Source organism: Muscardinus avellanarius (genome assembly GCF_963383645.1).
Source record: "Muscardinus avellanarius genome assembly, chromosome: 3".
In the NCBI taxonomy this organism is placed as follows: domain Eukaryota; kingdom Metazoa; phylum Chordata; class Mammalia; order Rodentia; family Gliridae; genus Muscardinus; species Muscardinus avellanarius.
This window is the reverse complement of record NC_137788.1, coordinates 146,254,543-146,280,384: the sequence shown is the minus strand read 5'-3', so window position 1 is coordinate 146,280,384 and position 25,842 is coordinate 146,254,543. Positions and strand designations below refer to the sequence as shown.

Sequence of the window (25,842 nt, the reverse complement as noted above, 5' to 3'; positions counted from 1 at the left end):
AATTTATCAGGGTGAGTGGAAAAGCCATGCCTGCCTTTACGAGCAGCCATCTGTCCTGCCACAGTCACGGCCAGCATTTCCATCTCTTGCAAAGCAGCTCCATGTTGCGTGTGTGTACGGGGGGGGGGGGGGGATGTGAAGGGGAATAGAACAACTGTTGCTGTGGATAGCTTCGTTCACCACCCCATGCGTCCCCCTCCCCCAGCCAACTCATTCTCTGGCACTCACCCGAGTGTGTGTTGCTCTGGGCCGAGGAGTCTGAGTCTTGGGTGCTCCAGGGTCGGTCCCAGCCCGTCAGACTGAGGGACTGCAGGCCAAGGCACAAGTCATTTGCATCTGGGAGGCCACGGGAAGATTCTTGCGCAGAGGTGGGGAAAAGCATCCTGCTTGTAACTGTTTCTTCTGAGTCCTGGAAGTCTGCTTTGAACAGGAGGACAGCAGAAACCCCAGAGTTAAGGGCTGTTTTCCCCAATACTATCAATAATAAATATTATTGATAATAGTTTTCCCAGACTCAGAGGCCAGACATCCAAGCTGGCTGGATGCTGCAGCAGCTGCCTCTGCACTTTTGGGGGTGTTAGAGCAAGAGCAGTTGCCATACAGCCCCCTCCCCACACACACACCCCTATCCCGTCTGCATTACAGACTGGGCCAGCATGTGATCAGGCTGCTGATGCTTCCCGCTGCCAGTGACATCAGCCGGCTGAGCCGTGCAATAGAGAGCGGCATCATCTCTCAGAACGGGGGAGGAGCAGGAGGGGACAACGGGGAGGAGACTTGCCTCCCAGGGAAGCGTCAGCACAAGAGCTACTTGGAATAGTCCGGGTGCAGTACCTGTAAGTCCGGGTTGTGAGGCAGCCCCTCCGGTCTCCAGCAATGGTGGCCAAGCGGCCCTCAGCCACGGCTGAAGTCCTTTCTGCTGACAGCAAAGCCAAAGCAGCCGAATGCCTGCTCATGTGGCTCTGCCCTCCTGCCCCTCCCTTTCCCTCCCTCTGCTCTCCACCCCCAAACCCAAAAACACTCTAGTCCTGGACTCTCTCCAGCTGCTGGCTCAAGCCCTGGCTTTGCAGCCCAATGCAAAGCTTCGCAATCCTGCTAGCAAAAATTCTCTGAGCTCCAAGTGGCTCTGGAGCAGCACCCTGACACAGCAGTGTTACCAGTGAGGAAGGGAGTAACCTTCAGAAAAACACTGTGCACTTGGACCCTGGGGAATAACACCTGATGTTCCAGGTGAGGGAAGGGGTCAATTTTGGCAGAAGAGGGAGTCACTAGGCTGTTCCAGGTATATCTCACAAGACATGGCCCACAACCCACATGCCACATGCTACCTGCTCTCAATGGGATAATCCTTGGTCCCAGGCTCCCTTATACCAACAGGATGACTACTAGTCCTGAGCATTCAATGGGCCCAGTTCCTCTTCCCCCTCCTGCAACTAAAGGTTCAGAAAGAAGAAACACTCCCAAAGCAATGTCTGACAGACCAGAAGTAGAAAAACAGCTCAGAAGTATTGCTATGCCCCATCAGAAACACCATACCCAGGAGCTCATATCATTTGGCTATGTCAAAACAGTTTCTCTTGCCTTTTTGCCTTTCCAGGAGCCCTCAGGGTGATACTGGCCAACTCTGTACCTTTAACTTTTAGGTCTTTTCTTGGGGCTGCTACTGCCAGGGACCAAGACCTATTTCTGTGACTGTTCACAGCTCCAGGAACAAAATTTTAGGCAGTACAACTTTTGGAGCCTATAATTTTCTCTTTACCAATGTCTCCTCCTGCATTCTCATAAGACCCCTTGTTACTGGGCTTCTTCCTCATCGAGGGGGCGGGGGGAGGTAATAGTCCCAGACTCAGGAGAAAGGTTGCTCACATCTGCAAGGGGCTGGTAGCACTCCATCTGCTTACCCTCCCCTACTGCAAGGAGAAACAAGCAGATACAGGAAACGTGCCCACCTGGGACCTCCCCTGGCAGGGTTTGAACTGGGTAGGAGACAAGAAGAATACTGCTGTTAGTCACAGGAATGGCTGGCCAGAGCCTCCTGCAGTCTACCCTGAGTACACTCAGGCAGAGAGCATGGAGGGGGAAAACGGTCAGTCTGTGGGAGGAACTCCTCCCTTTGGAGGATTTTTCCCCCAGCTTTGATGCTGTGTCATGCATCCACATTATTCCTGTCTGGCTGTAGATACTCTGCCTCTCCCTGTCTGTGTTTGTTAAAGCTGTGTTCACCACTGCTCAGGTTGAGCAAGAACTTACCCGTGCTGGTACTTCCCATACCCCAAACTACCCCCTCCTATTTCTCTATGTCTGTCTTTCTCCCAAGCTAAGGATATACTTTAAAATTAACCCACATGTATTAACTACAAAAATAAAATGCTTCCTTAACAATCATCCATATTCCCAAACTAGAAATATATCCTAATCTGAGAGCACCTGTGTCTAGAAGCAGCCATTCTCTTCCCCCCTTTAAAATCAGAGCATCTATGTATATATGTGGCTACTACCATACCTCAGGCAGAATCTAATAATCAGCTACACTCTTGATACTCAAAGATAGTGTGGTAGACCAGTAGTACCGGCATCAACAAGAGCCTTTTAAGAATACTACATTTCAGGCCCTACCTGAGACTTATGAATTGAGTTGTATTTTAATAAGAGTCCTAGCTGGCCATGGTGGTACTTACTTGTAATCCTAGTACTTGAGACACTGATACAGTAAGGATCACAGGTTCGCAGCCAGCCTCAGAAGTTTGTGAGGCCCTCTGCAACTTAGTAAGACCCTGTTTCAAAATAGAGAGTAAAACAGGACTGGGGGTGTATCTCAGAGGTAGAATGACCCTAGGTTCCATCCTCAGTACCACCAAAAAAAAAAAAAAAAGAAAGATTCCTGGTTAATACACATAGAAATCTGAATTGTACTGTTCAACACAGTCAAAACCTTCCCAGTCCAAGTTCAAAGATGCCAGGCCTAAGAAACAGGAATCTGGAGATCTGCATATGGCCCAACTCTATCACCTTTGACCCCAAAGCTCCAGCATAGACCTCACCTTTTTTTCCTGACTCGTACTCCATTTGTTCTTCAGATAAATGTCTTTACTACCATTCAGAATTCCTTCACTATATCAAAAAAGTTAATAAAGGTCATATCCATTAAACCTTGGTGTAGCAGGCAGGGTGAAATCAAGTGGCCTAAGAAGTCTGACAGTCCTCGATTTGCTTACCAAGTCTGTCACCATGGGACCGCAGTCAAGTTCCTGGCTCTTTCTGAGTATCTTTTCATCTGCCAAGTGTCAACAGCAACCACCCTTTCAGGTGTTTTATGAGGATTAAAAAAAGCACTTGGTGAAATGTCTGACACAAAGTATTTTACCTGTAAGGTGACCACATAATTTACTATCCAAATCAGAACACTTGTGAAAGAAAGGAGGCAGATATTAATAATCATGTCAGGACTGCAAGCTCAAACAGAAATCATGTTAGACAAACAGGGAGGTATAATCACTCTGTTCACAGCCACTGATGCTCAGAAACATTTTATTTAAAAAGCTTCCTTTTGAGCTGGGCATGGTGGTACATGCTTATAATCCCCGCGCTGGGGAGGCTGAGACAGGAGGATCACGCAGGTTCAAAGCCAGCCTCAGCTACTTAGTGAGACCCTGTTTCCAAATAAAATATAAAATAGGTCTGGGAGTGTAGCCCGGAGGTAGAAGGCCCCAGTACCACCACCAAAAAAAAAAAAAAAAAAAAGCTTCCTTTTTGCCGGGTGTGGTGGCACACGCTTATAATCCCAGCATTCAGGAAGCTGATACTGGAGGATTGCAGTTTGCAGATAGCCTCAGCTACTTAGCGAGGTCCTCTGCAACTCAGTGAGACCCTGTTTCAAAAGAATAAAAAATAGGGCAGGGGGTGTAGCTCAAAGGTCGAATGCCTCTAGGTTCCATCCCCAGACACACACACACACACACACACACACACACACACACACACACACAAAATTAGCTTCCTTCCTTTCTAATGCCTCTCAGATCCCCTCTCTCTAAACTTAACCATCTGAATGTTCCACCTCTCCGCATCATACTGAAAGCAAGTCTGAGAAGCAGTCAACATGTGCTACAATGCTTTGAGTCAAAAGGCCTGATAAAGCCAGGTGTGGTGGTGCATACTTGTAATCCCAGTACTTGGGAGACTGAAACAGGAGGATTGCAGGTCCATGGCCATCCTCAGCTACTTAGGCCCCTCTGCAACTTAGTGAGACCCTATTTCAAAAATAAAGAATAAAAAAATAGGGCTGGGGAGTGCAACTCAAAGATAGAATACCTGTGGGTTCAATCCCCAGTACCACAAAAAATAAAAGGCCTGATAAACAAGAGCCAATTAGTGCTTCTCAAATTCACATCTAAGAGTGAAGATGCACTCGGCTCTTTTTTGCTGGAGGACATTTTTTATAATCCTTTGCCAAAAACCAACCAGGCACTTAGAAGATATTAAAATCTTGTACCTAACAAAGGTTGAGGTAAGAATTCTTATTCTAAGATGGGGATGGTGGCACATGCCTGTAATCCCACTACTTGGGAGCCTGAGACAGGAGGATTACAGGTTTGAGACCAACTTCAACAATTTATAAAGACTCTCAGAGCAAATTAGTGAGATGATGTTTCAAAATAAAAAATAAAATAGGGATGGGGTATGGATTGGAGGTAGAATGCCCCTAGATTCAGTCCTCAGTACACGTATACACACACATACAAAAACATACACTTTCTCTCTCCCCCTTTCTTCTCCTCTCTCTTATTTTAAGGTGCTCTCTATAAAAAATGTCTCAAATACTTTCTCCAACAAGTTTTTTTTCTTTCTTTCTTTTTTTCTTTTTCTTTTTTTTTTTTTTTTTTTTTTTGCTGGTACAGGGGGTAGAACCCAGGGGATTCTCCGGGTTATACTCCCAGACCTATTTTATACTTTATTTGGAAACAGGGTCTCACTAAGGTACTGAGAGCCTCACTAGCTGAACCTGTGCGATCCTCCTATCTCAACCTCCCAAGCACTGGGATTACAAGTGTGCACCACCATGCCCGGCTCCAACAAGTTTCTTTTACCAATGCCTACACAAACCTTCATATTTAAATTGGCTCAAATTTATAAAACTGTATCCATTTGAAAATATGTTATCTTCTTTATAGCTGATCTCCCAAATTCCTAAGTGACTAAACAACTGAGGGAAATAGGTAGACTAGATCAAAGATCAAAGTTAACTACAGGATTGCTATGGTTTGAATGTGTCTCTTGAAAATTAGGGCTAAGCTGGGTGTGGTGGTGCATACTTGTAATCCCAGGACTTGAGAGGCTGAGACAGAAGGATCCTAGGTTCACAGCCAGCCTCAACAACTTAGTGAGGTCCTCCACAACTTAACAATATCCTATGGTTTTTTTTCTCTGTGTGTGTGGTGTTGGAGATTGAAGCCAGGGACATTCTACCTCTGAGCCATACCCCCAGCCCAATTTTTTATTCTTTGTTTTTTAAACATTTTTTAAACAAAGTCTCACTAAGTTGCAGAGTGACTCACTAAAGTAGTTGAGGCTGGCTGAACACCTGGACCTTCCTGTCTCAGCCTCCCAAGCACTGGGATTACAAGCGTGTGCTACCATGGCCAGTTTGAGACCCTTTAGCATGCTATAAGGCATCATGAAGGCCGATAGTATGCTCCTGGACTTCCCAGTCTCCAGAAGAATGAGCCAAATAAAGTCCTATTCTTTATAAGTTACTCAGCCTCAGGTATTTTGTCACAGCAAAAGAAAATGGACAAAGACTGGCCTAATATAGAACATACTCATATACACACAAAGTACAAAAGAATTCTGGTTCCAGGGTTAAGAGTGTTATAGTCTGCTTAACTCTGATCTTTTCCATTCTCAGCATAAGAACCTACTGATCCTCTGATGGCTCCTCTGCCACCAAAACTCAGCACAAAATTGCTCAGGGCTCTCCACAAGTACCATTCCTCAGTAACTGGCAAGCAGGAGAAGACATCAGTGCTTCCAGGCCCTCAATTGTAAAACCATTAAGGACAGGTGCTATAAAGGTTCCCTTCAGAAATAAGGACAAAATTAGGGAGATAAAGTAATAAAAATAAGTAGAAGAGGCATCCGGGAGGATGACTATAAGTTAAATGATATAAAAGACTGCTAAATTGCATCTAGTCCATGACTATTACTTTATGATAACTGTATGTTGATAAAATTTGATAAAAGAACACAGAAACTACAAACAGCCAATATGTATGAGGACAGCAGGCTGCTAATGGATTTATTTTCATTACAAAATATTTTAACAATACAAAATAAAATCTGTCTTCTCCTGCCTTTTTCTTTCTAGACTTTCAACTGTAATAGTGTGCAGAGCAACCACACTTGAACTCTTTTATAAAATCTCTACTTTATCCCCATATTCCAGTTCCTGAAAGTAACAAAGACAGAACACTGAGTTATAGGTCCCCATTAAATTCTTTCAAATAACTGACTTCATACTCAGGTCAGATCACTGAAATCAGTGATTTATGGCTCTTAAAAGTTTTAGCAAGCCCACAGAGTAGCATTTCTAAGAATGTATTTCTAAAAAGTTTAGGTATTATTTTCTCCCTCAAATCAAGAAAACAAAAATGCTTATCTTGAAAACTCAATTTTGGCTGCTTAAAGAACAAACATGCAAGAAGCCTGACATCTTTCAAACTCATGTCAGCTACTGCTTATACTGAGGTACTTTACCCTACTCCTATCAGGGCAGCTTCAAATTCCTCTCGCGCACTGAACTTCAATGTGCATACCAATCACTTGGAAATATCTATCCATTTACTTATTTTTGTGATATTGGAGATTGAACCCAGGGGTATTTCACCTCTAAGCGAAACACCTCCAGCCCTATTTTGTTTTTTTATTTTTGAAACAAGGTCTAAGTTACAGATGGCCTCACTAAATTGCTAAGGCTGGCTAATAACCTAAGATCCTCCTCCTGTTTCAGCCTTCCAAGCACTGGGATTGTAAGCATGTGCCACCACACTCAGCCTTTGGGAGTTGGGAGTGTGTGTGTGTGTGTGTGTGTGTGTGTGTGTGTGTGTGTTGCTGGGGATTGAACCCAGAAGCATCCTTTTTCCGAGGTATACCCCTAACTTAATTTTTTATTCTTTATTTTGAAACAGGGTCTCACTAAATTGTGGAGGGCCTAAGTAGCTGAGGCTGGCCACAAACTCTGATCCTCCTGTCTCACCACCACCAGTCCTCTGTGGGAATCTTTTTAAAACACTGACATCAAAGGGTCTGGTCTCAGTCCCAGAATTTGCATTTTTTTTAACAAATGTCCAGGTGATGTCAGCACTACTGGTTTGCTGACCATACTTGAGTAGTAAAAGTTTAAAATAAAGCCATTTTCTGGGCGCATTAGTACATGCCTATAATCCAGTACTTGGAGGATCGCAGGTTCAAGCCCAGCCTTAGGAACCTAGCAAGACCCTGCTTCAAAATTAAAAAATCTTGGGTGTAGCTCAGAAGTAGAATGCCTCTGGGTTCAATTCCCATTAACAATATTAATTAATAACTCAATTAAATTAAATAATCCCATTTTAAACTAGATTTATTTTCAACTTTCTACCCTAGACTCTCTCTTTTAGGTAATTCACCCCATACTTATGCAACACCACTTTCTTCATAGAGTTCACTCTCCTCAACAAGTACCTTCAATGGTTCCCTGTTGCCTCTCAGATCAAAGCCAATCTTCAGGCCTGGCTGACTTTGTAACCTTCTCTTACACTATTCACCAAACATTAAAGGCTAAATGTGAGTTAATCACAACTCCCTAAAATAAATACTCTAGAAGAGAATTTATTGCTAATCTCTGTGTTAACAAGTGATACAGTTCCAAAGATAGAATGCACAATAGCTAGATTAATCAAGGAGTACTTCCTTACAACTTTAGCCACCTAGTGAACTACATTATTATAGATTAAAATATGAGAGAGCATTAGGTTTCTTTTGTATTATTATAAAAATATTAACATTGTATTGCTCTTGATTGCCTTGAATAACCTATACATTTTGTAAATTATTTCAAATTAATTTCATTAACTAAGAAATTTAATGTTTTAAAATACTAACAGTTTAGATTTCAAAATGTCTTACATCAAGCTGGGCGTGGTAGCGCATGTTTGTAATCCCCGCGCTTGGGAGGGTGAGACAGGAGGATAGCACAGGTTCGAAGCCAGCCTCAGCTATTTAGTGAGGCTCTCAGCAACTTAGTGAGACCCTGTTTCCAAATAAAATACAAAATAGGTCTGGGAGTATAGCCTGGAGGTAGAAAGCCCCTGGGTTCCACCCCCAGTACCACCACCACAAAAAAAAAAAAAAAAAAAAAAAAAAAAGTCTTACACCAGGTAAAGCATTGGGGGTGGCTGTGGAGGGATATGCATCAGGGTGAATTCTGCTACTTTAAGACATAAAAAATGGCCCCACAGTAGTGGCACAAAACTTTGAAGGTCATGTGGGATTTGCCAATGACCCAGCTTGAGTATACAGAAAAATTTATGAAGAAAGAGTCTACATTAACACTTAGTGAGTCTACACTGGGAAAGTAAACATTACTCCTGTCATTATTCCTCACTGATCTGTGCTCTTCAGAGTATCCAGGTCCTTCCCATGGAATAAAAAGACTACAGGCAGAATAATGCAAAGTTTTAATCAAGTTAAAGTAGTGTTAAGTTGCTGCTCACAGTAATAGATACCCCAGGATTTGGAGGTGCAGCCTGTTATGGACTATATGAACAGTAAGTCTGAGGACAGCCTAAATGCTGAATCTCAAGTGAATAGATGTCAGATACCTGATAACAGGTGCAGTGTTGTTTATACTTCATTGTTCCTTCCAGACATGGACTTAAAATATTGGCTACTGGGTTTATGATGCATTTCCACAAAGAGTGAATATCATTCCAATCATTGCTAAAGCAGACATATTCATGCTAGAATATCAATGGTTTAATTATTTTTGTGTGGTAATAGGGATGGAACCCAGGGCAATTCTACCTTCGAACCACACCCCCAAAACTATTTTATTCTTTTTTTTTATTTTTATTTTTTTGGTGGTACTGGGGTTCCTGGAAGCCCTTTTACCTCCGGGCTACACTCCCAGACCTATTTTATATTTTTGAAACAGGGTCTCTTACGCCAGCGCGGCTGGCTTCGATCCTGTGCGATCCTCCTGTCTCCGCCTCCCAAGCGCAGGGATTACAAGCGTGCGCCACCACGCCCGGCGTTTTTGTTTTTTAATTAATTTATTTATTTTAAACTTTATTTATTTATTTTTTTTTGGTGGTACTGGGGTTCCTGGAAGCCCTTCTACCTCCGGGCTACACTCCACGGGCTACACTCCCAGGCCTATTTTATACTTTCTTATGTGGAAACAGGGTCTCTTAAGCCAGCACGGCTGGCTTCGAACCTGCGCGATCCTCCTGTCTCTGCCTCCCAAGCGCGGGGATTACAAGCATGCGCCACCACACCCGGCTTAATTTATTTTTTAATTGGTGCATTGTAGTCATATATCAATCACATTGGAATACAAGACTTGAGAGGATATACAAGCACACATTATCCAATTAGCCCTCATCCAGCCCCCATTCCATTCCCTCCCCCTCCCTCCCTCAATCCCATGCTTGTTTGGTGATTAACTCTGATACATTTGTTTATGTATGTCCTGCATTTTAAAGAGGCTCTGTCCTCCACTATTCCATACCCTCTGATTGGTCACATTAGTTGCTTCACTATAGGGCCCTTTCTATAGCTCAACCTCTTCCTGTTGATTAGGGGAAGCATCTGATTTATATTTTCTGCAATATTTCTCTGTGCATGTCGCGTTGCAAGTACCGATCCCACTCTTGACGGCCCCAGTAGTGGCCTGGCTACCCGGTGGACTGATCCAGACCTCGCTGACTCAAGCAGTGGCCTTGCCTCATGGGAGGCCCCAATTTTGGTCTCCCTGGCCCCGACACCAGCCTAACCCCTCAGCTGGCTCCGATCCCGGCCTCGGAGGCCCCAGCACCGGCCTAGCCTCACGGCAGGCTCCGATCCTGGCCTCTCTGGCCCCAGCACCGGCCTAACCCCTCGGCAGGCTCCAATCCCAACCTCGGAGGCCCCAGTAGCGTTAGTCTTTATTTTGAAACAGGGTCTCACTAAGTTGCAAAGGGCCTCACAGACTGCTAAGGCTGATTGCGAACCTGTGATCCTCCTGTCTCAGCCTCCTAAGTACTGGGATTACAAGTGTGCACCACCACAACCAGCTTGAATATCAATGGTTTAAAAAACAGATAATGAAAGAAATCTGAGAACATAAAATATGACAAAAATATGACAGTTAAAAAGTAATCCAGGGCCCAAAATATTTCTAGCAACAGATGATGAAGAAAATAAGCTTGTTAAAAAGATAGAGAACCGGGCATGGTGGCGCACGCTTGTAATCCCCGCGCTTGGGAGGTAGAGACAGGAGGATCACGCAGGTTCGAAGCCAGCCACGAGCGCTGGCTTAGGAGACCCTGTTTCCAAATAAAAATGTAAAAATAGGTCTGAGAGTGTAGCCCGGAGGTAAAAGGGCTTCCAGGAACCCCAGTACCACAAAAAAAAAAAAAAAAGAGAACTATTTACCTCTTCAACTATCATTGAAGTTAACAGCAACAAGGTCAGAGAAAGGCAGTATCCTTGGGCATTGCTTAAATTTAAAATAGTGAACAGTATGATTTTTTTCATGGTATTAAGGATTGAATCCAGGGATATTCTACCTCTGTGCTACACCCCAGCCCCATTTTTTTATTTATTGAAAAAAGGTCTCACTAAGTTGCAGAGGGTCTCACTAAGTTTCTGAGGCTGGCTACAAACCTGTGAACCTCCTGTTTCAGCCTCCCAAGTACTGGGATTACAAGTATGCTCCTTGCCTCACTGAAGAGTGTGATTTTACAATTACAAGATAAATACCAATATTATAAAAACTCCCATAAAGAATTGAAAGCTGTCACAAATAATACATACTATGAGAACTACAGAAACAGAAAACTGATGGTTGTAACTTATATTAGAATTGATAACTTTAGTAGAATAAGAGGCCGCTAAGAGCCCTTTGACACAAATGGAACGAAAAAGAGCATGGAGCTAAGATGAAGAAGATGGAGATGAAGAGGTATTTGAGATCAAAGTCAAATAAGTTAAAAACTGAAAGACCCTGCCGGGCGTGGTGGAGGCTGAGATAGAGACCCTGTTTCCAAATAAAAATATAAAATAGGTCTGGGAGTGTAGCCGGAGGTAGAAGGGTTTCCAGGAATCCCAGTACCACCAAAAACAACAACAACAACAACAACACTGAAAGACTCTAAACTGGGCTTCAATAGCACCATGAACAAATGAAAAAAAAAAATTAAAAGCACAGCAAAGACAATTAAGAAGGAAAATGTAGTCAAAGTTCAACAACATATTTTAAAACAAAAGAACTCTCTCAGAACCTTGGAAAATAATAGGAAGAAAGGGAAGTCTTTTAAAGATCTCTGTTGACCACCACTTCACCACTTACCTATTAGTTGCCAATATGCTACCCTGAACATTAGTGTTTGTTGCATATCTTTGACTAATTTCCACCAGTCTCATTCATAATGACAGACTTAACAGCATGACAAGATTTATTTTGTCGTCCTTTTTGATGGAGATTAAGATGCCTTGAATTGCCTCTGGTATTGTGTACTTAGAAAGTAACAGCTCTCAGTAAGTTTTTTTACATTCTCTTTTTTTAATTAAACAAATGTCTTTGATTTAATAAAAGAGAACATTTTGCTGCTGTACAATCATATATGGATGAATCATTTACAGAATATCCCAAAATAAAAAGGATTATGTAAGGTTTTCATTTAGGATAAACTGCCATAATCTGATGCAAACTATATTTTTCTGATAATTATAATACAAAAACTCCATTCAATGTAGCATACACAGTAACACAATTTATTCTAAGACAGTTGACTATTTTTTTTACACTTTCATTGTTTAAAAATACGCACATGGAATGGCCAGGCATGATGGCAGCACGCTTGTAGTCCCAGCATCTGGGAGGCTGAGACTGGAGGATCGTGGTTCACAGACAGCCTCAGCTACTTAGCGGGGCTTCTTGCAACTCAGAAAGACCCTGTTTCAAAATTTAAAAAGACTAAAAAAAAAAAATAGCTGGGGTATAGCTCGGATGTAGAATGACAGTTTCCAGAGTTTCATCCCCACTACCACTCACACACACACAAAAAAAAACACAGGGGAAAAAAAGTCCTATATACTTACTGTGTGTGTGTCTTTGTGCATGTGTGTATAACCTTTTTGTTCACTGCTTCGTATTCTTTAAACATATATTGTTCTAATTTAGTGTTCTCTTTGGCCAGAATCTCTTTACTGCTTCATATCTGTAATAACACCTACTTTACATATTTCCTATATATTGGCTCTGATAAAAGAGAAAATACAGAATACCAAGAAGGAACTTTTCTTCTGTACCTTTATGTTAAGTAGGGGGGATATATTTATAGATAAATTATTTCTAATCAAAACAATGAAGCTAATGACCAATCTGTTTCTATCATATACAGTCTTTTACTAGAAAGGAGAATGACAGGGAAAAGAGCCAATATTCTGCATTTTTCTGTACTCATATAGTACATCTTTGCATTTTTTTTCTATACTACAAAAATTCACATAATAATGTTGTGACCAAAACAAAACACCAAGGCCTATAGCATGTTTGCATACTGTAAGACTCAATGTTATTAAACTATTTACCACCAAATTAATATATACAGTGAATCCCCAGCACTAAAACCTGCGTGAAAGCAATTCAACAGCAAAGACTCAACACACGGCCCTGGAACAACCAGCTCTCCAAACAAGAGAGAGAGGAACCCTGACCTCTGCCTTATATCATATGGGAATATTAAGCAGAGACCTGAGAGATCTAAGAGTAAAAGCAAAGTCTAACTATCGTACTTCTCTAAGAAATTATCTTTGCAACTTGGTTGGGTAGGGGAAATGCAGAGAGGCAAAGGTTTCTTATGTAGAACACAGAATGAAATGATCCTTAGAGAAAATTTTGGTAAATAGGTTATCAGAATTTAAGACACCATAGCCGGGCGTGGTGGCACACGCTTGTAATCCCCGCGCTTGGGAGGCAGAGACAAGAGGATCGCGCAGGTTCGAAGCCAGCCTCGCTGGCTTAAGAGACCCTGTTTCAAAAATATAAAATAGATCTGCAAGTGTAGCCCGGAGGTAGAAGGGCTTCCAGGAACCCCAGTACCACCAAAAAAAAAAAAAAAAAAAAAAAAGAATTTAAGACACCATTAAGAACTGGAGAACAGCCGGACGTAATGGTGCATGCTTATAGTCCCAGTATTCAGGAGGCTGAGACTGGAGGATTGTGGTTCACAGACAGCCTCAGCTACTTAGTGAGGCCCTCTGCAACTTAGTTAGACCCTGTCTCAAAATAAAGAATAAAAAGTAGGGCAGGGCGTGTAGCTTGGAGGTCAAATGCCCCTGGGTTCCATCCCCAGACCCGCCAAACAAACAAGAATCCAAAAACTGGAGAACTGGTCAAGCCACAAAATGTGAGAAAACATCTGCAACTGCATTTGACAAGTGTTTAGGTACATAAAATTTAGAAGAAATCGTAACTGCAAAAAACCTTAAAAATCCTAATATTTCTAGATTTAATCCAGTGTGTGTGTGTGTGTGTGTGTGTGTGTGTGTGTTGCTAGGGAATGAACCCAGGGGCATTCTACTTTTGAGCTACACTCCCAACCCAATTTTTTTTTATTCTTTATTTTGAAACAGGGTCTCAATAAGTTGCAGAGGGCCTCACTAAGTAGTTGAGGCTGGATGCAAACCGTGATCCTCCTGTCTCAGCCTCCCAAGTACAGGGATTATGAGCATGGGCCACCATGCCCAGCTAATCCACACCTTTAATCCCAGCTATTCGGGAAGATGAGGCAGGAGGCTCACAATTTCAAGGTCAGCTTCTACAACTTACTGAGACCCTGTTTCAAAATAAAAAAGGGTGAGGAATGTAGCTCAGTGGTAGAATGCCTCTGGTTCAATTCCTAGTAACACACACACACACACACACACACACACACACACACACCCTAAAATTTTATACTAGAGATTGAACCAAGAGGTATTCTTCCTCCAAGCTACACCCCCAGAACTTTTTTTTTTTAATTTTGAAACAGGGTCTCTTAGGTTAGGTTGCTGAGGGCCTAACTAAATTGCTGAGGCTGGCCTTGATCCTGTGATTCTCCTGTCTCAGCCTCCTAAGTACTGAGATTACAGTTGTGCACTACTGTGTCCAGCTACAATTCTAACTTTTAAAAGGACACAAAATCTGAAAAGCACCTCAACATTTTTAAATAAATGGCCATATAAAGAGCCAATAAGAACTTTTGTTGTTGTTGCAGCAGGTCTAGGGATGGAACCCAAGGGCATTTGACCTCCAAGCTCTACACTCCCTGCCCTATTTTTTATTCTTTTATTTTTTATTTTGAAATAGGGTCTCACTAAGTTGCGGAGTGCCTCACTAAGTAGCTGAGGCTGTCCACGAACCGTGATCTTATGGTATCAGGCTCCGAATGCTGGGATTACAAGTGTGAGCCACCATACCCGGCTCCAATAAGAACTTAAAAGGGTTCTCAGCATTATTAGTCATCGCAAAAATGCAAGTTAAAACAATGAAATACTATAACACACCTACCAGATGGCTAAAATTAAAAAGATTGCTCCATATTCTGCCAACATTCAGTGTCGTCAATCAGAACTTCCATACATTATCATATAAAGTCATAATCACTCTGCACAAAGGCCTGCCAATTTCTTATACAGTTGAGTACACACCATTCCATGAACCAGCAATTCTATTCCTAGAATTCAATCAAGAGGAATGAAAGCATATTGTCTACAAAAATATGTGCAGAATAACAGAGATAGCAGATTTATGACCACCAAAATCTGGATATAGTCCTAGCAAACATCAAGAGAAAAAAATGTGGTATATGCTTATACTGTCATATTATATAATAACAAGAAATAAATCACTGATACATGAAAAATATAAGTGAACTTCAAAATAACTATGAAAGAAGCCTTACCACAAGTGTATATATTATGCTATTTATGAAAATTTATTTATGAGGACAGACAAAACTAATGTGAAAAAAAAATCAGGTGAGCCGGGCATGGTGGCGCACGCTTGTAATCCCCGCGCTTGGGAGGCAGAGACAGGAGGATCGTGCAGGTTCGAAGCCACCCGTGTGTGCTGGCTTAGGAGACCCTGTTTCCAAATAAAAATGTAAAAATAGGTCTGGGAGTGTAGCCCGGAGGTAGAAGGGCTTCCAGGAACCCCAGTACCACCAAAAAAAAAAAAAAAAAAAAAAAAAAAAAAATCAGGTGGTTGCTTCTGGAGGGTAATGGTTATGGTGGACTGGGAAGGGGCATAAGCTAATGTTCCAAGGTGATGATAAGAGTCTATTTTGATGGGCAGGTACATTTGTCAGAAAGCATCTAATGATACACTTAAGAGTTGTATAGTTCACTCCAAGTTTTACCTCAGAAAAAGCCGTAAACAAATACTGAACACTTGTTAAGGATATGTATGCTGAAGTAATTATGGGTGAACTGAATCTGTCTACAACTTACTTTGAATTGAATCATAAAAATAAGATGTCCTGACAAATGGCTAGGGGGTAAATAAGTATACATGTGATAAAGCAAATATGACAAAGTGTTTAGGGTCAAATTAGATGGTATTACCTGTGTTTGCTTTGTAGTTATTTTAGGTTTTCTGTTATGCTTAAAAAGCTCATAATAAAATGTTGAGAAAAAACAAAGCCAGCCTTTCTCTGATAAAAATTAAGTATTCAATTCAGAGATAATAAATACATTCACATTTTTGAGTAACCATCACCACTATCCACCTCTAGAACATTTTTCACCCCAAACTAAAACTCTACCATTAAACACTAATTCACTACTATTGCTCCCCTCCCATGCCCCTGGTAACCGCTATTTTACTTTCTTTCTCCATGAATTTTACTATTCGAGGGATGTTACATTAAGTAGAATCATGTATTTAGCCATTCTATCTGGCCTATTTACTTTAGCATAATGTTCTCAAGGTTCATCCATGTTGTAGACTATACCAAAATTTCTTTCCTTTTTAAGTCTGGTAATACTCCACTGTAATGGATATACCATATTTGTTTATTCATTCATCTGCTGGTGAATAATTGGTTTGTTTCTACCTTTGGCTATTCTGAATAGTGCTGTTATGAACACTAATGTACAAACACTTGTTGAAGTCCCTGTTTTCAATTATTTGGGAGATATATCTAGAAATGAAACTGCTGGATCTTATAAACTTATGCTTAATATTTAAAAAAGTTAAAAAGCACCATACTAGCTGGGCGTGGTGGCACACACTTGTAATCCCAGCCCTTGGGAGGCTGAGACAGGAGGATCGTACAGGTTCAAAGCCAGCCTCAGCTACTTAGGTGAAGCTCTCAGCAACTTATTGAGACCCTGTTTCAAAATAAAGTATAAAATAGGTCTGGGAGTATAGCCCAGAGGTAGAAAAGCCCCTGGGTTCCACCCCCAGTACCACCAAAAAATAAAAAATTAAAAAATTAAAAAAAATTAAAAGCACCATACTATGCCAGGCATGGTGGCACACACTTTCAATCCCAGTACTTGGGAGGCTGAAACAAGAGGAGTGTGCAGATTCGAAGCCAGCCTCAGCCATTTAGTGAGGCTCTCAGCAACTTAGACCCTGTTTCCAAGTAAAATAGAAAATAGATCTGGGAGTGTAGTCTGGAGGTAGAAAGTATCTGGGTTCCATCCCCAGCACCACACACATACACATACACACAGCACCATACTATCTTCTACAGTGGCTATACCATTTTACCTTCCCACCAGCAATGCACACATATTCCAATTTTTCCACATCCTTGCCAAAACCTGTTTTAATTTGTGGTTTCTTTTTGCTTAAAAAGGCCATTCCACGCCAGGCGTGGTGGCGCATACTTGTAATCCCAGCATTTGGGAGGCAGACAGGAGGATCGTGGTTCGCCAACAGTCTCAGCTACTACTTAGTGAGGCCCTTCACAACTCAGTGAGACCCTGTTTCAAACATAAAAAGAACTAAAAAAAATAGGGTTGGAGGTGTAGCTCAGAGATAGAATGCTCCTGGGTTCCATCCCCAGTACTGGGGGAAAAAAAAAAAAAAGGCCATCCCAGTGGTGTAAATTTAAATTGGTAGTTAACTGTGAGGTACACTTTTTAAAATAGTAGTAGGCTGTACACAAATGTCTGAAGATGGCTAGTGCCTGTTTTTTGAATCTCCAAGACTGTGTTTTTAAAATTTCTCATAAACCAGTTTGTGTGTGTGTGTGTGTGTGTGTGTGTCTGGGGATGGAACCCAGGGGCATTCTACCTCCAAATCTATACCCATTGCCCTATTTTTTTATTCTTTATTTTGAAACAGGGTCTCACTAAGTTGCGAAGGGCCTCACTAAGTAGCTGAGGCTGTACGCGAACCTCGATCTTCCAGTCTCAGCCTCCAGAGTGCTGGGATTACAAGCATGTGCCACCATGCCCGGCTTACAAACCAGGTTTTTGTTGAACTGTTTTTCTTCTCATATCATTCAAGTGGTCCTAAAATCACATGCCATTTTCTTACAGGATTCTCTCTCACCGCACAATGATTTCCATAGGTGGGTATACTAGTCCATTTTTTCATTAAAATGAAATACCTGAGGCTAGTTACTTTATAAAGGAAAGAGGTTTATTTAGCTCACAATGTTGGCAGGTTAAGGGTGTGGCACTGGCTTGGCTCTGGTGAGAACCTCATGGTGGCCAACAATATGTTTGGAGTATATGTGAGAAGGTGAGATTATGTGGTAAGACCAGAATAAAGGGGCAGGCTTGCTTTTTTTAACAGCCATCTCAGATAATAGAGTCCCCTAAGAACTACCTTAAGCCTTTTCTAGGGAAATGTCCCCTGTAACTTACTGATCTTTCACTAGACCCAACATTTTAAGGTTCCATCCACTTTTTCTTTTTATTGGTGATACTGAGGATTGAACCCAGGGGTGTTCTACCACTGAACTATACCCACACCCACACCCACAGCCTTTTATCTTGAAATTGTCTCACAAAATTACTAGGCACTAACCTTGAACCTGCAACCCTCTTGTCTCAGCCTGCCAAACACTGGGATTACAGGTGTATGACACCTGCTGGGCTCCACCACCTCTTAACATCAGTACACCGAGGACTCGACTGCAACACATACGGTTTGACCTATATCCATGCCATAAGAGTAGGCATCTCACCCAAAGCTGGGAAAGAACAAACCATTCCCATGACTACAGAGACAAGTTCAGGTATAGGCATGATTCAAGCAAAAAATATCAGGATTCCTTGAGACTTTTCTGTGTATCATGGACAAAGAACCATTTCCTGATTGTTCATGTTCTAGAGAATATGAGTATATTCCCTCCCTCAGATAACAGGCAAGTCTGCAAAAGGAAAAAAAAAAAAAAAGTAAGCCAATATTGGGAAGAAGCAGAGGGAAAAAGTACAGTGGTCCTGGATTCAGCATCCCTAGCTTTTCAGTGCTTATTTACTATTCTATGAGCTACAGAACACAAGCCTTCCAATGTAGCCCACATTTTGCTAAAATTGTTTCTTATTAGATGTTTGATCATTTGAAAATAAGGCTGCTCTGATAATTCAGGCCCTTTATCAAGGATTAACTAACCAAGTAATTCCTATGTGCAGGATGAAAAAAAATCCCTAAAACAAAAGCCTCTATCTTCCTGGCACCATATGAGAATATCAGCCACCTAGGGAAGCAGGGAGTAACTATAAGACCACTTGGTCTAATTCCCTTTTTACTGAAGAGCAAAGAAGGCCCAGAGAAGTCCAAAATTACAATGCTAATAAGTGGCAGGTATAGGATCCAAATCCAGGGACCAACTTACTCTCCTACTCTGGGACACTTTCTAGGCCCAAGTCTCCAGTCACATGTATACCTACTTAGACCTGTTTTATCAGTAAATTATCAACAGATTTTTCTCTTCTTCACTCAGGTTCCCAAGAAGCTATGTACTAAAACCTATCTCATCTTACCAGGAGTTTAATTCCTAACACTACCTGCTTTCCCATTTCCCCTACTCTCCTTAATTTCACATTATGGTGTTTTCAAGATACCGTTGTCATATGCATATATCATTTTCGAGGTTGGTAATTTTATCTTTTCCTCATGGAAAGAAAAAATTTAAAAAATCCTGCAGATTTAAGATGTCAACTTCATCTTATCCATAGCTTCTGAAATGGAGCTTTTAAGAAGAAGCTTTGTTTTGTTTTGTTTTGTTTTGTACTGGAGATAGAGCTTAAGGGATTCTTACCTGCAGCCCTATTTTATTTTTGTTTTAAAACAAAGTCTTGCTAGGTTGATGAGAGTCTCACTACTTGCCGCGGCTGTCCTCCAACCTACAATCCTCCTGTCTCAGCCTCCCAAGTACTGGGATTACGAGTGGGTGTCACCACACCCTGGCAAGGCTGACTATCTTGAAAATTCCAGCCCAGAGTCCTAGAGTACAACAGGCTGTCTAGCAATATCACCCAAGTTGTATGTAAAATCAAAATCAGTATAACTGAACACCGCTAAATGTTATTTTACCTGATAGTTCACTGTTAAAATTCTGGGTTTGTAGGAGTTCCTTGAACATTACACCAATCTGGAGACCCCTACTGGTGACCCCTTATAGCGTCAAGCACAATAGACCCAGGGAATATAAAAGCCACTGATTTTATTTATTTTAAAGCCACTGATTTTAAAAAGGAAGATGGGATACTTTCATACACTATAAAGAATAAACTGGTACAACATTTTTGGTTATTTGACATGTGAATTAAAAACTTCCAAAAATATTTATTCTCTTAGGCTTGGTGATGCACTCTTGAATCCCAGTACTTGGGAGGCTGAGACAGAAGGATCACAAGTTCACAGCCAGTCTCAGTAAACAGTGAGACACTCATAAACCTAGTCAGACCCTTTTTCAAAATATTACTGCTGGAGGTAAAGCTCAGAGATAGAATGCCCCTGGGTTCAAACCTCAATGCCACAAATACATATACAGAAAAATTATTCTTAGATGAAGAAAATTTACTTCTATGCATTTATTCTCTACCCAAGTAATCAAAATATAGGCAAAAGTGTCAACTTCAGGGACATTTCCCTAGTACATAAAGCAGATAACTTGTATAAAAAAACAATATCCAGCCAGGAGTGGTGGCACATGCTTGTAATCCATTACTTACTTAGGAGGCTGAGACTGGAGGAACTTAGTAAGACCTTGTTTCAAAATAAAGAATAAAAAATAGGGCTAGGAGCTGGGTGTAGTGGTGTATGCTTTTAACTCCAGTACTTGGGAGGCTGAAACAGGAGGATTGCAGGTTCGTGGCCAGCCTCAGCTACTTAGGCCCTTCGCAACTTAGTGAGACCCTGTTTCAAAATAAAGAATAAAGCTGGGTGTGGTGGCGCATGCTTGTAATCCCCGTGCTTCGGAGGTGGGGACAGGAGGATCGCGCAGGTTCGAAGCCAGCCTTACTGGCTTAAGAGACTCTATTTCAAAAAAAAAAAAAGTATAAAATAGGTCTGGTAGTATAGCCTGGAAGTAGAAGGGTTTCCAGGAATCCCAGTACCACCAAAAAGAAAAAGAAAAAAATAGGGCTGTGTGTGTATCTCAGAGGCAGAATGCCTTTGGGTTCCATCCTCAGTACCGCAAATAAACAAACAAAACAATTTCCAATATAAGAAATTGAATGCCAGATATTTTTACTTTTTTGTACCATGAAAGAGTTGGCAGTCTGTTAAAGCCTATGAATGTCTCTGATACATAAAATGATAATTTTTAAACAGTAACATTTCAATACATGTGCAATGACTGCAAAGGAATCAAATATGAATTGTCTGACTATCCTACTATAGATGGCAAATAATTAGGTCCTACTAAAGCAGAGTGTTCTGGCCCATGCCTGTAATCTCAGTACTTGGGAGGTGGAAAAAGAAGGATCACAGGTTATAGGCCAGCCTCAGCAACTTATTGAGACCTTTAGCAACTTAGCAAGACCCTGTTTCAAAATATATTTTTTTAAAAAGGGCTAATGAGGAAGCTTGGAGTTATAATGCTTCTGTGCCCACGGGTTCAATCCCCAGTACCCACCTCCTCAAAAAAGTAATGGGTCCTATTTTTTAAATTTACAATAAGAGACTGGGCTCCATGGTGCATGACTATAATCCCAGTACTTGGAAGGTTGGAAAAGGAGGACAACAGATTCATGGCCAGCCTCAACAAATTAGCAAGGCTCTCCACAACTGTTTGAAAATAAAAAATAAAATAGGGCTTGCAGTATAGCTCAGAGGTAGAACAACCCTGGGTTCAATTCTCAGAAAACACATACACACACCAATAAAAAGAAATGTCACATTTTAGTCAGTCATTCGTGAAAATAAAGACACAAGTCTTCACCTGTCTAAATTACTGGACTCGCTGGGTGTGGTGGCACACGCTTGTAATCCCTGCACTTGGGAGGCGGAGACAGGAGATCATGCAGGTTTGAAGCCAGCCACGCTGGCTTAAGAGACCCTGTTTCCAAATAAAAATATAAAAAGTAGGTCTGGGAGTGTAGTCCAGAGGTAGAAGGGTTTCCAGGAACCCCAGTACCACCAAAATAAAAAAAATTACTGGACTCCCCCTCCTCTGAATTCTATCCATGCACCTAAGTCAAGAACCCTGTACTTCATCTATCTGCATAGTAAAATACTATGTTACCTTCATGATACAGAAATCTGGGCATGGTGGTGCATACCTGTAATCCTAGCAACTTAGGAAGCTATGGCAGTTGGATTCCAAATTCAAGGCTAGCCCCAACAACTTAGCAAGATCCTGTTCAAATAAAAAAGGCAATGTATAGTGGCACGTGCCTGTAATCCTAGTATTTGGGAAGCTGAGACAGGAGGATTGCAGGTTCATAACCAGCTTCAGCAACTTAGCAAGGCTCTCAACAACTTAGTGAGATGCTGTTTCCAAACAAAAAATAAAATATGGCTGGGAATATAGCATGGGAGTATAATGCCCTGGGTTCAATCTCCAGCACCACACAGAAAATATAATATATAAATAAGTAAATAAGGCTAGCATGTAGCTCAGTTATAGAGTATCCTTGGGTTCCATTCCTAGTACTATAAGGAAGGAAAAAAAAGGTACAGAAAATAACACAGAAAAAAAGGAAGAGAAAGAGGGAAATTAATACAGTATATGCAGAAATATTTTATATGAAATATATATGTTAGAAAAATACTGGGAGGTAGATCAAAATGTTAACAGTGATTAACTCTGGATAGTGGGATTATATATGAGTGTTTCCCTTTCTCTCTCTCTCTCTCTCTTTTTCTTTTATTTTTGCAGGTCTGGGGATGGAACCCAGGGGTATTCGACCTCCGTGGTACACCCCCTGCCCTATTTTTTTTATTCTTTATTTTGAAACCAGGTCTCACTGAGTTGCAGATGGCCTCACTAAGTAGCTGAGGCTGTCTGCGAACCACAATCCTCAGGTTTCAGCCTCCCGAATGCTGGGATTACAAGCATGCGCCACCATGCTCGGTGAAAGTTTCCCTTTCTATTTGTCTATTTTACTTAAAAAATTTTTTTTTCTGGTACTGGGGATAGAACCCAGAGGAACCCTATCTCTGAGCTACACCCCCAGCCCTATTTTATTTTTATTTTGAAACAGTGTCTCGCTAAATTGATGAGATTATCACTGCTTGCTGAAACTGTCCTCTAACCTGTGATCCTATTTTAGCCTCTCAAATACTGAGATCATAGGTGTGTGCCACCACACCTGGCTTTCTTTAAAAACTTTTACAACCAACATATCACTATAACAAGAAAAGCTACAAGATATTAAACAGGGTAAGGTGATTCAGATTTCAGCCTCCAAATAAATTTATTTTCTTTTAGTTTTTACAAAGAAGAACCCATATTAAAAGCAGATTTCAAATCTGACAAAATAAAATTAGAATTATAAGATAATTCAAATAAAATAGGCCACTGTACTTAAAATAGTAGGAACTTTGGCATCCATTTAGTTCAAGCCCTTCATTTTGCAGTAGTAACACTCAGCTAAGTACTAATTCCAAAAGCCTTAACCCTTGATCTCTGTACGGCCTCTTCTCCCCCCATAATTTTACTCACTTTTTCTTAAACTGAAAAAAATATCTGTATTTGAAAACTGGAACACACACTCCAAAACGGAAGTAACCCTGACTCTGGTGGAGACTCATCAAGATTGCTGTAGTAGAAAAGATCTAACATTTCAGCAGATGGAGGTGGAGGTGGTACCAGGCAGACCAAAGCTTTCAGATACAAACCATCACATTCTCTGCTTTGCTTCTTCTTCTTTTTTTTTTTTTTTTTTTTTTTTTTTGTACTGGGGCTTTCTACCTCTGAGCTATTCCCACAACCCCATTTAAAAATTTTGAAACAGAGCCGGGTGTGGTGGTGCAAACTTGTAATCCCACTGCTTGGGAGGCTGAGACGAGAGGATTGCATGAGTCAAAGCCAGCCTCAGCTACTTAGTGAGGCTCTCAAAATCTTAGTGAGACCCTGTTTCCAAATAAAATATAAATTAGGTCTGGAAGTATAGCCCGGAGATAGAAAAGTTCCTGGGTTCCACCCCCAGTACCATAAAAAAATATTTTTTTTTCAGAAACAGGGTCTAAGTGACTAAAGCTGACCTCAAACCTTGTGAGCCTATTTCAGCCTCCCAAATACTTGAATCACAGGCATGTATCACTACACCTGTCTACATTCACTACTTTTTAAGCAAGAAAATGAATGGAAAACTTACTCTTTTTTGGCGGGTCTGGGGATGGAACCAAGGGGCATTCGACCACCAAGCTACACCTCCTGCCCTATTTTTTATTCTTTATTTTGAGACAGGGAGTTGTGGAGGACCTCACTAAGTAGCTGAGGGCTGCCCATGAACCATGATCCTCCAGTCTCAGCCTCCCAAATGCTGGGATTACTGGAGGTTCTATCCCTAGTGTTGCAAAATAAATAAATAAAAATAAAATAGCTTATTTCAAGTAACCTCTTTCTGGCTATTTTTAAGTATTGGCTTCAGAAGGGTAAAGCACTTTTGACTGAGGGCACATAGGTAGCACTCAGATTCCATACCAAACCAACATCCTTTCCTCCTTGACTCCCTTTATAAAATTTTATATTTTACTATGAAATTTCATTTTGTTAAAAAGAATCAAGGCAATATACAAATGAGTGTATCATTTTCATAACCCTAAAATATTTCTCATTCTAAATTAACAGTTTGATAACCCGTTTACACCATTTTCTTTCTTTCTTTCTTTCCTTTTTTTTTTTTGGTGGTACTGGGGATTGAACCCAGGAATGTTCTACCTCTAAGAACAGCCATATTTTATTTTTATTTTGAAACAGAGCTTCACTAGGTGGATGAGAGTTTCACTATTTGCTGAGATTGTCCTCAAACCTGCAATTCTCCTTTTCTCAGCCTCCAAGTACTATGATTATAAATGTGTACTGCCACACCTGGCTAAAAGATTTTGTCTTTTTGAAACTTGGAGCCAAACCCAGGGAAGTGCACTTGCAAGGCAAGCAGTTTTCCACAGAGCTACATCCTAGACTCCCATTTATACCATTTTCTATGCATTTGTCAATACCTTTCCAAGACTGGTTCTAAAATATGATAAAAATCTAATTAATAAATGAGTCTTATGTATCAGGCTGGCTTCGAACCTGCGTGATCCTCCTGTCTCAGCCTCCCAAGCATGGGGATTACAAGCATACGCCACCACGCCTGGCTTTTATTACTTACTTTGAAACAGGGTCTCACTAAGTAGCTGAGACTTGCCAAGAACCTGGATCCTCCTGGTTCAGCCTCCCAAAAGCTGGAATTATAAGCATGTCCCACTGTGCCTGGTTCCTATTTTATTTTGAAAACAGGGTCTCACTAAATCTAGAGGGCCTCACTGAGTTGTTGAAGCTGGCCTTGAATCTGTGAACCTCCTGTCTCAGACTCCCAAGTAGTGGGATTATAGGAGTCCACTACCACACCAGGCTGCCCTCTTATCTTTTTTTATTTATTTATTTATTTATTTTTTGGTGGTACTGAAGGTGGAACCCAGGGGCTTTTCTACCTCCGTACTATATTCCCAGACCTATTTTATATTTTATTTGCAAACAGGGTCTAAGTTGCTGAGAACCTCACTAAGTAGCTGAACCTGTGTGATCCTCATCTCAGCCTCCCAAGTGCGGGGATTACAAGCGTGCACCACCCTACACAGCTCCTTCCCTCTTATCTTTAACAACAAATTTTTATACAGTGGGCTTTTCTTTACATCATTAAAGTCAGTATTGTCCTCTAAATGGTAAAGAAAAAATACACCCAAAATAACTATTACATTTGTAGCACTAGGTAATATTTAAAGTACTTTAAATGCTAGGATTATTTTAGATAGCTTGCTTTACATCTTATTTTCCTTAAAAAATATTTTACCGAAGCTGTATGTGGTGGCATACAACTATAATTCAAGTCCTTAAGAGGCTGAGGTAGGAGGATCATAGGTTCGAAGTCAGTCTCAACGGCCTAAAGAGGCTCTCAGCAACCTTAGCGAGACTCTTGTTTCCAAGTATAGAAGGTCCCCGA

At 41.1% G+C, this 25,842-nt stretch overlaps 1 protein-coding gene across 5 annotated transcripts in view; it reads right to left on the bottom strand.

Annotated features, from left to right (window-relative positions):
* The window catches only part of CPEB1 (cytoplasmic polyadenylation element binding protein 1), a gene marked incomplete at both ends in the record, with an annotated part of 71,406 nt that overhangs the window by 35,781 nt on the left and 9,783 nt on the right, over window positions 1-25,842 (bottom strand). For 3 of the 5 annotated variants that reach the window (XM_080690434.1, XM_080690436.1, XM_080690432.1), the window contains one exon: window positions 229-420. In XM_080690434.1, the coding sequence (XP_080546560.1) occupies window positions 229-420 (192 nt within the window). The remainder of the gene's footprint in view (window positions 1-228; window positions 421-25,842) is intronic. The other 2 variants (XM_080690433.1, XM_080690435.1) reach the window with 1 other exon arrangement.